The sequence below is a fragment of the Hyperolius riggenbachi genome, chromosome 7 (assembly GCF_040937935.1).
Source record: "Hyperolius riggenbachi isolate aHypRig1 chromosome 7, aHypRig1.pri, whole genome shotgun sequence".
Classification (NCBI taxonomy): domain Eukaryota; kingdom Metazoa; phylum Chordata; class Amphibia; order Anura; family Hyperoliidae; genus Hyperolius; species Hyperolius riggenbachi.
In genome coordinates, this window is record NC_090652.1 from 324,000,153 (window position 1) to 324,014,657 (window position 14,505).

Here is a 14,505-nt window from a genome sequence, read left to right on the forward strand (position 1 = left end):
CCTCTCCTCCAACTACAACTCTCATCCTCCTCATACCCGACACCATCCAGACATATTAACATGCCTATCCTCCAACTACAACTCTCATCCTCCTCATGCCTGACACCAGCCTGATACATCGCCCTGCCTATCCTCCAACTACAACTCTCATCCTCCTCATACCTGACACCAGCCAGACACATCACCCTGCCTATCCTCCAACTACAACTCTCATCCTCCTCATACCCGACACCAGCCAGACACATCACTCTGCCTCTCCTCCAACTACAACTCTCATCCTCCTCATACCCGACACCATCCAGACATATTAACATGCCTATCCTCCAACTACAACTCTCATCCTCCTCATGCCTGACACCAGCCTGATACATTGCCCTGCCTATCCTCCAACTACAACGCTCATCCTCCTCATACCTGACACCAGCCAGACACATCACCCTGCCTATCCTCCAACTACAACTCTCATCCTCCTCATACCTGACACCAGCTGGACACATCACTCTGCCTATCCTCCAACTACAACTCTCATCCTCCTCATACCCGACACCAGCCAGACACATCACTCTGCCTCTCCTCCAACTACTACTCTTATCCTCCTCATACCTGACACCATCCAGACATATTAACATGCCTATCCTCCAATTACAACTCTCATCCTCCTCATACCTGACACCAGCCAGACACATCACCCTGCCTATCCTCCAACTACAACTCTCATCCTCCTCATACCTGACACCAGACAGACAGAGACACCACTCTGCCTCTCCTCCAACTACAACTCTCATCCTCCTCATACCTGACACCAGCTGGACACATCACTCTGCCTATCCTCCAACTACAACTCTCATCCTCCTCATACCTGACACCAGCCAGACACATCACTCTGCCTCTCCTCCAACTACAACTCTCATCCTCCTCATACCTGACACCAGCCAGACACATCACCCTGCCTATCCTCCAACTACAACTCTCATCCTCCTCATACCTGACACCAGCTGGACACATCACTCTGCCTATCCTCCAACTACAACTCTCATCCTCCTCATACCCGACACCAGCCAGACACATCACTCTGCCTCTCCTCCAACTACAACTCTCATCCTCCTCATACCTGACACCAGCTGGACACATCACTCTGCCTATCCTCCAACTACAACTCTCATCCTCCTCATACCTGACACCAGCCAGACACATCACTCTGCCTCTCCTCCAACTACAACTCTCATCCTCCTCATACCTGACACCAGCCAGACACACCACTCTGCCTGTCCTCCAACTACAACTCTCATCCTCCTCATACCTGACACCAGCCAGACACACCACTCTGCCTATCCTCCAACTACAACTCTCATCCTTCTCATATCTGACACCAGCCAGACACATCACTCTGCCTCTCCTCCAACTACAACTCATCCTCCTCATACCTGACACCAGCCAGACACATCACTCTGCCTCTCCTCCAACTACAACTCTCATCCTCCTCATACCTGACACCAGCCAGACACATCACTCTGCCTCTCCTCCAACTACAACTCTCATCCTCCTCATACCTGACACCAGCCAGACACATCACTCTGCCTCTCCTCCAACTACAACTCTCATCCTCCTCATACCTGACACCAGCCAGACACATCACTCTGCCTCTCCTCCAACTACAACTCTCATCCTCCTCATACCTGACACCAGCCAGACACATCACTCTGCCTATCCTCCAACTACAACTCTCATCCTCCTCATACCCGACACCAGCCAGACACATCACTCTGCATCTCCTCCAACTACTACTCTCATCCTCCTCATACCTGACACCATCCAGACATATTAACATGCCTATCCTCCAACTACAACTCTCATCCTCCTCATACCTGACACCAGACAGAGACACCACCCTGCCTATCCTACAACTACAACTCTCATCATCCTCATACCTGACACCAGACAGAGACACCACCCTGCCTATCCTACAACTACAACTCTCATCCTCCTCATACCTGACACCAGCCAGACAAATTACCCTGCCTCTCCTCCAACTACAACTCTCATCCTCCTCATACCTGACACCAGCCAGACAAATTACCCTGCCTCTCCTCCAACTACAACTCTCATCCTCCTCATACCTGACACCAGCCAGACAAATTACCCTGCCTCTCCTCCAACTACAACTCTCATCCTCCTCATACCCGACACCAGCCGGACACATCACTCTGCCTATCCTCCAACTACAACTCTCATCCTCCTCATACCTGACACCAGCCAGACACATCACTCTGCCTCTCCTCCAACTACAACTCTCATCCTCCTCATACCTGACACCAGCCAGACACATCACTCTGCCTCTCCTCCAACTACAACTCTCATCCTCCTCACACCTGACACCAGCCAGACACATCACCCTGCCTATCCTCCAACTACAACTCTCATCCTCCTCATACCTGACACCAGCCAGACACATCACTCTGCATCTCCTCCAACTACAACTCATCCTCCTCATACCTGACACCAGCCAGACACATCACTCTGACTCTCCTCCAACTACAACTCTCATCCTCCTCATACCTGACACCAGCTGGACACATCACTCTGCCTATCCTCCAACTACAACTCTCATCCTCCTCATACCTGACACCAGCCAGACACATCACTCTGCCTATCCTCCAACTACAACTCTCATCCTCCTCATACCTGACACCAGACAGACAGAGACACCACTCTGCCTCTCCTCCAACTACAACTCTCATCCTCCTCATCACCAGCCAGACACATCACTCTGCCTCTCCTCCAACTACAACTCTCATCCTCCTCATACCTGACACCAGCCAAACACACCACTCTGCCTATCCTCCAACTACAACTCTCATCCTCCTCATACCTGACACCAGCCAGACACACCACTCTGCCTCTCCTCCAACTACAACTCTCATCCTCCTCATACCTGACACCAGCCAGACACATCACTCTGCCTCTCCTCCAACTACAACTCATCCTCCTCATACCTGACACCAGCCAGACACATCACTCTGCCTATCCTCCAACTACAACTCTCATCCTCCTCATACCTGACACCAGCCAGACACATCACTCTGCCTCTCCTCCAACTACAACTCTCATCCTCCTCATACCCGACACCAGCCAGACACATCACTCTGCCTCTCCTCCAACTACAACTCTCATCCTCCTCATACCTGACACCAGCCAGACACATCACTCTGCCTCTCCTCCAACTACAACTCTCTTCCTCCTCATACCTGACACCAGCCAGACACATCACTCTGCCGCTCCTCCAACTACAACTCTCATCCTCCTCATACCTGACACCAGCCAGACACATCACTCTGCCTATCCTCCAACTACAACTCTCATCCTCCTCATACCTGACACCAGCCAGACACATCACTCTGCCTCTCCTCCAACTACAACTCTCATCCTCCTCATACCTGACACCAGCCAGACACATCACTCTGCCTCTCCTCCAACTACAACTCTCATCCTCCTCATACCTGACACCAGCCAGACACATCACTCTGCCTCTCCTCCAACTACAACTCATCCTCCTCATACCTGACACCAGCCAGACACATCACTCTGCCTCTCCTCCAACTACAACTCTCATCCTCCTCATACCTGACACCAGCCAGACACATCACTCTGCCTCTCCTCCAACTACAACTCTCATCCTCCTCATACCTGACACCAGCCAGACACATCACCCTGCCTCTCCTCCAACTACAACTCTCATCCTCCTCATACCTGACACCAGCCAGACACATCACTCTGCCTATCCTCCAACTACAACTCTCATCCTCCTCATACCTGACACCATCCAGACATATTAACATGCCTATCCTCCAACTACAACTCTCATCCTCCTCATACCTGACACCAGACAGAGACACCACCCTGCCTATCCTACAACTACAACTCTCATCATCCTCATACCTGACACCAGACAGAGACACCACCCTGCCTATCCTACAACTACAACTCTCATCCTCCTCATACCTGACACCAGCCAGACAAATTACCCTGCCTCTCCTCCAACTACAACTCTCATCCTCCTCATACCTGACACCAGCCAGACAAATTACCCTGCCTCTCCTCCAACTACAACTCTCATCCTCCTCATACCCGACACCAGCCGGACACATCACTCTGCTTATAGAGATGGCTCGAACCTCCGATTTTAGGTTCGCAAACCTCAAACACAAACTTCGCGCGAATTTCGCTAACCGCAATAGACTTCAATGGGGAGGCGAACTTGATAAACTTCAAACATTAATTCCGGCCAGAAAAGTGATGGAAAGGATGTTTCAAGGGGTCTAACACCTGGAGGGGGGCATGGCGGAGTGGGATACATGCCAAAAGTCCCGGGGAAAAATTACGGATTTGACACAAAGCAGCGTTTTAAGGGCAGAAATCACATTGAATGCTAAATTGGAGGCATAAAGTGCTTTAAAACATCTTGCATGTGTATACATCAATCAGGTAGTGTAATTAGTGTATTGCTTCACACTGACACACCAAACTCACTGTGTAACGCACCGCAAACAGCTGTTTGTGTAGTGATGGCCATGCTGGACTGGTGCGCAACATGGCGAGAGTGCAGGCCATGGCGGTTTTCAAGCCCATATGGTCGCCGGGCTGTGGTAGCCCAATGACAGAACAACAGTGACTGCCCAGCTGATTGAATTTGGTCTGTCTTCCTCCCCCCCCTCCCCCCCGAGACACTCATATAGCCGGCGGTCATTGCTTCATTGTGATACGCAAGCCCCTTCACCGCGGCAAGGCAACAATCACGAAGGGGAATTGACACATTTACATGCCTTTTGTTTTGTTGTTGCAGCCGCAGTGCAGCCAGAAAAATTATTATTATTTTTGTTCAGGAATCCGCCTGGAGTCCTGGACCCTGTTGGTGGTGGTTGAGAAGGCAGTCAAGTGGCCTGCAGGCAGAGATGCTGTGTGGGGACTGACTTAGTCTTGGGGCAGGCAGTCACACGGCGTGCAGGCAGAGATGCTGTGTGGGGACTGACTTAGTCTTGGGGCAGGCAGTCACACGGCGTGCAGGCAGAGATGCTGTGTGTGGGGACTGACTTAGTCTTGGGGCAGGCAGTCACACGGTGTGCAGGCAGAGATGCTGTGTGGGGACTGACTTAGTCTTGGGGCAGGCAGTCACACGGCGTGCAGGCAGAGATGCTGTGTGTGGGGACTGACTTGGTCTTCGGGCAGGCAGTAGCCCTCCGGGATCCATGCCTCATTCATTTTAATAAAGGTGAGGTACTGAACACTTTTTTTTTACCTAGGCGACTTCTCTTCTCAGTGACAATGCCTCTAGCTGTGCTGAAGGTCCTTTCTGACAGGACGCTTGAGGCAGGGCAAGACAGAACTTGGATGGCAAATTGGGACAGCTCTGGCCACAGGTCAAGCCTGCGCACCCAGTAGTCCAAGGTTTCATCGCTGCTCAGACTGTCGATGGTTCTTTCTCTATCATTGTTAAAGAAAGGGTACGACTGGGGAATCAGGGTTTGATTCCGGGCCAGAGTGGGAGCCTGAGAAACGGCTACCACCACACATCCAAGGAAGACAGCAAGCAGGCACGGCACGCAAGTCCCGACTCGGGGAGGTAGTGATGAAAAATAACAATACAGGACTCTTTTGAGGCCCTGTATAATGATGAGTACACTTTAAATCCTTTAAAGAGAAACTCCAACCAAGAATTGAACTTTATCCCAATCAGTAGCTGATACCCCATTTTACATGAGAAATAGAATGATTTTCACAAACAGACCATCAGGGGGCGTAGTGTGTGACTAATTTTGTGCTGAAACCCCTCCTACAAGAGGCTCTGAATACCGCGGTACTCCTGGCAAACTGCCACAATGTAACAATGTTCACAGACAGGAAATGGCTGTTTACAGCTGTCTGTAACAGCCAGAGCAGCTAGCAGCAGCTACATAACCTGCCCACAGTAACAATGTCACCATGTAATAAATGTCAGAATGTGAATCTGGGAGAGGAAAGATTTTACCATGAGCAAACACTGACTAAATCATTTATACATAATTATTGTAAAAATGAAGCACTTTTTTTATTACATTATTTTCACTGGAGTTCCTCTTTAACAGGAATCTGTTATGGAGGGCAAGTCTGCCATTCATTTAACTGTGTGGTCAACTCTCTTTGGAACTTTCTGCACCATAATGCCCGGGGAATCAGGGTTCGGTTCCGGTCCAGAGTGGGAGCCTGAGAAACGGCTACCACCACACATCCTAGGAAGGACCCAATGTGCTGTATAAGTAATGTACCTGCCCTGACCGTGCTTTGCAGACCAGGCATCTGTGGTCAGATGGACCCTTGACCCAACGCTGTGTGCGAGAGATGACACCACTTGCCTTTAACGATAATCTGTTATGGAGGACAAGTCTGCGATTCATTCAAGTGAAAGGTATGCACCGACTCCCATGTATAATACAATGTGCAGTCACAGATGCAGTGAAAGGTATTCAGTGACTGCTGGTATAACAATGTGCAGCCACACAGATGCAGTGAAAGGTATGCACTGACTGGTATCAATACAATGTGCAGCTGTCACACACACAGGTACAGTGAACAGGTATGCACGGACTGGTATCAATACAATGTGCAGCTGTCACACACACAGGTACAGTGAACAGATATGCACGGACTGGTATCAATACAATGTGCAGCTGTCACACACACAGGTACACCGAACAGGTATGCAGTGACTGGAATATAAAACTGCATGCTGTCACGCAGGTGCAGTAAACATGAACAGGTATGCACGGATTGGTATTACAAATGAGCAGCTGTCACACACACAGGTACACTGAACAGGTATGCAGTGACTGGTATATAACACTTTGTGCTGTAACGCAGGTGCAGTGAACATGAACAGGTATGCACGGACTGGTATTACAAATGTGCAGCTGTCACACACACAGGTGCAGTGAACAGGTATGCACGGACTGGTATCAATACAATGTGCAGTTTTCACACACACAGGTACACTGAACAGGTATGGACGGACTGGTATATAATACTGTGTGCTGTCACTCAGGTGCAGTGAACGTGAACAGGTATGCACGGACTGGTATTAAAAATGTGCAGCTGTCACACACACAGGTGCAGTGAACAGGTATGGACGGACTGGTATCAATACAATGTGCAGCTGTCACACACACAGCTACACTGAACAGGTATGCAGTGACTGGTATATAACACTGTGTGCTGTCGCGCAGGTGCAGTGAACATGAACAGGTATGCACGGACTGGTATTAAAAATGTGCAGCTGTCACACACACAGGTACACTGAACAGGTAAGCAGTGACTGGTATATAACACTTTGTGCTGTCACGCATGTGCAGTGAACATGAACAGGTATGCACAGACTGGTATTACAAATGTGCAGCTGTCACACACACAGGTGCAGTGAAAAGGTATGCACTGAATGTGCTGGGCCTGGCACAGTATAGCAGTTAGCAAGGGCCAGCTGCGACACACAGCGCTGTATATGCAGTGTCAGTGGGCCACACAAAAAAAAAAAAAAAACAACACATCACAATAACATTAGCTCTTAAAAGAGCTGTTTTGGGGTGCTTTTAGCAACAAATATTAGCAAGGAGCAAGCTAAAAGACCTAACTATCAGGGATGGGCGCAACTTCAGCTTCGGGTGAGTCCGGATAGTGCTATCCGGATCTCACCCAGTAATGCTGTGCGGGGGGGGGGGGGGGGGGGGGGTCAAGCTTACCTGTCTGATGTCTTCTTAGGTATGTCCCTCGGCGCATCCCACGATGCGCTCCAAGCGGCGGTCACGTGCGCACAAACACTTCCTCCATCCAGGTTGAAGGAGGAAGTGTTTGTAATCACCTTACGCGCGTGGAACGCATCATGGGAGGCGCCGAGGGACATACCTAAGAAGACATCAGACAGGTAAGCTTGACCAACCTCCCCCCCCCCCGCACAGCATTACTGGGTGAGATCCGGATAGCACTATCCGGACTCACCTGAAGCCGAAGTTGCGCCCATCCCTGCTAACTATCGCTTTCCCTATCTCTCCAATGTCTCTCCCTTCTCTCCCTAATACTGCAGCACACAGTGTGAGAACATGGCTGATGCTGATGCCTTTTATAAGGAGGGGGGGGGGGCTCCAGGAGGGAGTGCAGCCTGATTGGCTGCCATGTGTCTGCTGACGGTAATGTAGAGGGTCAAAGTTTAGCCCAATGATATAGTATAGGGGGCGGGTCGAACTCGCATAAAGTTTGCGTTCGAATAAGTTCGCATGCGAACCGTTCGGGCCATCTCTATCTGCCTATCCTCCAACTACAACTCTCATCCTCATACCTGACACCAGCCTGCATATCTCCCCCTTCCTCCCAACAAGTGTGGCCGTTATCCAGCCCTTCTTTCCTCCATCAGCTATCCATCCCCCATCCCACAGATCGATGAAGATGTAGTGGGGCCCTATGTAAGCAAGTAGAGTGCCTCTTTTAACAGACCCTGCCGGCGTTTGTGCTCAGAATTTAGAGCGGAGCGCCTCTGTTTACCGATCCTGCAGGCGTTTGTGTGCAGCATTTAGAGCGGAGTGCCTCTGTTTACCGATCCTGCAGGCTTTTGTGCGCAGCATTCAGAGCGGAGCGCCTCTGTTTACCGATCCTGTAGGCGTTTGTGCGCAGCATTCAGAGCGGAGTGCCTCTGTTTACCGATCCTGCAGGCGTTTGTGCGCAGCGTTTAGAGCGGAGTGCCTCTGTTTACTGATCCTGCAGGCTTCTGTGCAGAGCATTCAGAGCGGAGTGCCTCTGTTTACTGATCCTGCAGGCTTTTGTGCAGAGCATTCAGAGCGGAGTGCCTCTGTTTACCGATCCTGCAGGATTTTGTGCAGAGCATTCAGAGCGGAGGGCCTCTGTTTACCGATCCTGCAGGCGTTTGTGCGCAGCGTTTAGAGCGGAGTGCCTCTGTTTACTGATCCTGCAGGCTTCTGTGCAGAGCATTCAGAGCGGAGTGCCTCTGTTTACCGATCCTGCAGGATTTTGTGCGCAGCATTCAGAGCGGAGTGCCTCTGTTTACTGATCCTGCAGGCTTTTGTGCAGAGCATTCAGAGCGGAGTGCCTCTGTTTACCGATCCTGCAGAATTTTGTGCGCAGCATTCAGAGCGGAGCGCCTCTGTTTACCGATCCTGTAGGCGTTTGTGCGCAGCATTCAGAGCGGAGTGCCTCTGTTTACCGATCCTGCAGGCGTTTGTGCGCAGCGTTTAGAGCGGAGTGCCTCTGTTTACTGATCCTGCAGGCTTCTGTGCAGAGCATTCAGAGCGGAGTGCCTCTGTTTACCGATCCTGCAGGCTTTTGTGTGCAGCATTTAGAGCGGAGTGCCTCTGTTTACCGATCCTGCAGGCATTTGTGCGCAGCATTCAGAGCGGAGTGCCTCTGTTTACAGATCCTACAGGCTTTTGTGCGCAGCATTCAGAGCGGAGCGCCTCTGTTTACCGATCCTGTAGGCGTTTGTGCGCAGCATTCAGAGCGGAGTGCCTCTGTTTACCGACCCTGTAGGCGTTTGTGCGCAGCATTCAGAGCGGAGTGCCTCTGTTTACCGACCCTGTAGGCGTTTGTGCGCTGCATTTGGAGCGGAGGGCCTCTGTTTACCGATCCTGTAGGCGTTTGTGCGCAGCATTTGGAGTGGAGTGCCTCTGTTTACTGATCCTGCAGGCTTTTGTGCGCAGCATTGAGAGCAGAGTGCCTGTTTACCGATCCTGCAGGCTTTTGTGCCCAGCATTCAGAGCGGAGTGCCTCTGTTTACCGATCCTGCAGGCTTTTGTGTGCAACATTTGGAGCGGAGTGCCTCTGTTTACCGATTCTGCAGGCTTTTGTGTGCAACATTTGGAGCGGAGTGCCTCTGTTTACCGATTCTGCAGGCATTTGTGTGCAGCATTCAGAGCAGAGTGCCTGTTTACCGATCCTGCAGGCTTTTGTGCCCAGCATTCAGAGCGGAGTGCCTCTGTTTACCGATCCTGCAGGCTTTTGTGTGCAGCATTTGGAGCGAAGTGCCTCTGTTTACCGATCCTGTAGGCGTTTGTGTGCAGCATTTGGAGCGGAGTGCCTCTGTTTACTGATCCTGCAGGCTTTTGTGCGCAGCATTGAGAGCAGAGTGCCTGTTTACCGATCCTGCAGGCTTTTGTGCCCAGCATTCAGAGCGGAGTGCCTCTGTTTACCGATCCTGCAGGCGTTTTTGTGCAGCGTTTGGAGCGGAGTGCCTCTGTTTACCGATTCTGCAGGCTTTTGTGTGCAACATTTGGAGCGGAGTGCCTCTGTTTACCGATTCTGCAGGCATTTGTGCGCAGCATTCAGAGCGGAGTGCCTCTGTTTACCGATCCTGCAAGCTTTTGTGTGCAGCATTTGGAGCGAAGTGCCTCTGTTTACCGATCCTGCAGGCGTTTGTGCGCAGCATTCAGAGCGGAGTGCCTCTGTTTACCGATCCTGCAGGCTTTTGTGTGCAGCATTTGGAGCGGAGTGCCTCTGTTTACCGATCCTGTAGGCGTTTGTGCGCAGCATTGAGAGCAGAGTGCCTGTTTACCGATCCTGCAGGCGTTTGTGCGCAGCATTCAGAGCGGAGTGCCTCTGTTTACCGATCCTGCAGGCGTTTGTGCGCAGCATTCAGAGCAGAGTGCCTCTGTTTACCGATCCTGCAGGCTTTTGTGTGCAGCATTTGGAGCGGAGTGCCTCTGTTTACCGATCCTGTAGGCGTTTGTGCGCAGCATTGAGAGCAGAGTGCCTGTTTACCGATCCTGCAGGCTTTTGTGCCCAGCATTCAGAGCGGAGTGCCTCTGTTTACCAATCCTGCAGGCGTTTGTGCGCAGCATTCAGAGCGGAGTGCCTCTGTTTACCGATCCTGCAGGCGTTTGTGCGCAGCATTCAGAGCGGAGTGCCTCTGTTTACCAATCCTGCAGGCGTTTGTGCGCAGCATTCAGAGCGGAGTGCCTCTGTTTACCGACCCTGCAGGCGTTTGTGCGCAGCATTTAAAGTTCCTCTGTTTACCGATCCTGCAGGATGTTGTGCGCAGAATTCAGAGCGGAGTGCCTCTGTTTACCGATCCTGCAGGCGTTTGTGCGCAGCATTTAGAGCGGAGTGCCTCTGTTTACCAATTCTGCAGGCTTTTGTGCGCAGCATTCAGAGCGGAGTGCCTCTGTTTACCGATCCTGCAGGCTTTTGTGCGCAGCATTCAGAGCGGAGTGCCTCTGTTTACCGATCCTGCAGGCTTTTGTGCGCAGCATTCAGAGCGGAGTGCCTCTGTTTACCGATCCTGCAGGCTTTTGTGCGCAGCATTCAGAGCGGAGTGCCTGTTTACCGATCCTGCAGGCTTTTGTGCGCAGCATTTGGAGCGGAGGGCCTCTGAAGCCGACATCCTGCCATTATCTGGCCGGTTTATGGCAGCAGACGCCCAGCCTCCTATTCTCCGCAGAGTAAACACACTGGACAGAAGATCAATATTTGTCATTCACTTTGTGGCTGTGACAGAAGCTATGTGGACTCACCTCTGTCCCAGAGACGGTACTTGCAGGTCTACGTGAGATGGAAAGTCCTGCAGGTCCGTGACGGGGTAGGCATGCAGCGGCACCAGGAGGGTCTCATCATCCTAGAAACACAGAAATGTGGGTGACTTCACATGGGACAAGCTGTCATCATCAGCAATGTGTCTCCTGAACGGCACATCAATCAACCAAGTGACAAAACATCCCTATATTTATACTGCTGGTATGGAGACCAAAGCGAGACAAACACTCAAGTGTCTGGCTGTCCTCTGCAGAGAACGGGCTTTTCAAGAGAAAGTCTCACACAACGCTGACATGACACTATGGGATTTCACCATTTCTTCCTAAAGCTGGGGGTCACCAGGTCTCCACAGCCATACTAACCCTTCTCTCAGCCAAGCTGGGGGTTACATCTAAAGACCAGGTCTCCACAGTCATACTCACCCTTCCCTCAGCCAAGCTGTAGGTCACATCTAAAGACCAGATCTGCACAGTCGTACTCACCCTTCCCTCAGCCAAGCTGGGGTCACATCTAAAGACCAGATCTGCACAGTCGTACTCACCCTTCCCTCAGCCAAGCTGGGGTCACATCTAAAGACCAGGTCTCCATAGTCATACTCACCCTTCCCTCAGCCAAGCTGGGGGTCACATCTAAAGACCAGGTCTGCACAGTCATACTCACCCTTCCCTCAGCCAAGCTGGGGGTCACATCTAAAGACCAGGTCTGCACAGTCATACTCACCCTTCCCTCAGCCAAGCTGGGGGTCACATCTAAAGACCAGGTCTCCACAGTCATACTCACCCTTCCCTCAGCCAAGCTGGGGGTTACATCTAAAGACCAGGTCTCCATAGTCATACTCACCCTTCCCTCAGCCAAGCTGGGGGTCACATCTAAAGACCAGGTCTGCACAGTCATACTCACCCTTCCCTCAGTTAAGCTGGGAGTCACATCTAAAGACTAGGTCTCCACAGTCATACTCACCCTTCCCTCAGCCAAGCTGTGGGTCACATCTACATACCAGGTCTCCACAGCCATACTCACCCTTCCCTCAGTTAAGCTGGGAGTCACATCTAAAGACTAGGTCTCCACAGTCATACTCACCCTTCCCTCAGCCAAGCTGTGGGTCACATCTACATACCAGGTCTCCACAGCCATACTCACCCTTCCCTCAGTTAAGCTGGGAGTCACATCTAAAGACCAGGTCTCCACAGTCATACTCACCATTCCCTCAGCCAAGCTGGAGGTCACATCTAAATACCAGGTTTCCAGTCATACTCACCCTTCCCTCAGCCAAGCTGGGGGTCACATCTAAAGACTAGGTCTCCACAGTCATACTCACCCTTCCCTCAGTTAAGCTGGGAGTAACATCTAAAGACCAGGTCTCCACAGTCATACTCACCCTTCCCTCAGCCAAGCTGGGGGTCACATCTAAAGACTAGGTCTCCACAGTCATACTCACCCTTCCCTCAGTTAAACTGGGAGTCACATCTAAAGACCAGGTCTCCACAGTCATACTCACCCTTCCCTCAGCCAAGCTGGGGGTCACATCTACATACCAGGTCTCCACAGCCATACTCACCCTTCCCTCAGTTAAGCTGGGAGTCACATCTAAAGACCAGGTCTCCACAGTCATACTCACCATTCCCTCAGCCAAGCTGGAGGTCACATCTAAATACCAGGTTTCCACAGTCATACTCACCCTTCCCTCAGCCAAGCTGGGGGTCACATCTAAAGACCAGGTCTCCACAGTCATACTCACCCTTCCCTCAGTTAAGCTGGGAGTCACATCTAAAGACCAGGTCTCCACAGTCATACTCACCATTCCCTCAGCCAAGCTGGAGGTCACATCTAAAGACCAGGTCTCCACAGTCATACTTACCCTTCCCTCATCCAAGCTGGGAGTCACATCTACAGACTAGGTCTCCACAGTCATACTCACCCTTCCCTCAGCCAAGCTGGGGGTCACATCTAAAGACAAGGTCTCCACAGTCATACTCACCCTTCCCTCAGCCAAGCTGGGGATCACATCTAAAGACCAGGTCTCCACAGTCATACTTACCCTTCCCTCAGCAAAGCTGGGGATCACATCTAAAGACCAGGTCTCCACAGTCATACTTACCCTTCCCTCATCCAAGCTGGGAGTCACATCTACAGACTAGGTCTCCACAGTCATACTCACCCTTCCCTCAGCCAAGCTGGGAGTCTCATCTAAAGACCAGGTCTCCACAACCATACTCACCCTTCCCTCAGCCAAGCTGGAGGTCACATCTAAAGACCAGTTCTCTCATACTCACCCTTCCCTCAGCCAAGCTGGGGGTCACATCTAAAGACCAGTTCTCCACAGTCATACTCACCCTTCCCTCAGCCAAGCTGGGGGTCACATCTACAGACTAGGTCTCCACAGTCATACTCATCCTTCCCTCAGCCAAGCTGGGAGTCACATCTAAAGACCAGGTCTCCACAGCCATACTCACCCTTCCCTCAGCCAAGCTGGAGGTCACATCTAAAGACCAGGTCTGCACAGTCATACTCACCCTTCCCTCAGCCAAGCTGGGGTCACATCTAAACACCAGGTCTCCAAAGTCATACTCACCCTTCCCTCGGCCAAGCTGGGGGTCACATCTAAAGACCAGTTCTCCGCAGCCATACTCACCCTTCCCTCAGCCAAGCTGGGGGTCACAGCTAAAGACCAGGTCTCCACAGTCATACTCACCCTTCCCTCAGCCAAGCTAGGGGTCACATCTAAAGACCAGGTCTCCACAGTCATACTCACCCTTCCCTCATCCAAGCTGGGAGTCACATCTACAGACTAGGTCTCCACAGTCATACTCACCCTTCCCTCAGCCAAGCTGGGAGTCACATCTAAAGACCAGGTCTCCACAGCCATACTCACCCTTCCCTCAGCCAAGCTGGGGGTTACATCTAAATACCAGGTTTCCACAGTCATACTCACCCTTCCCTCAGCCAAGC

At 51.5% G+C, this 14,505-nt stretch overlaps 1 protein-coding gene across 1 annotated transcript in view; it reads right to left on the reverse strand.

Annotated features, from left to right (window-relative positions):
• The window catches only part of CFAP221 (cilia and flagella associated protein 221), a 169,069-nt gene that overhangs the window by 104,155 nt on the left and 50,409 nt on the right, over window positions 1-14,505 (reverse strand). Inside the window, exon 6 of the mRNA XM_068246325.1 lies at window positions 11,538-11,638. Within this exon, the coding sequence (XP_068102426.1) occupies window positions 11,538-11,638 (101 nt within the window). The remainder of the gene's footprint in view (window positions 1-11,537; window positions 11,639-14,505) is intronic.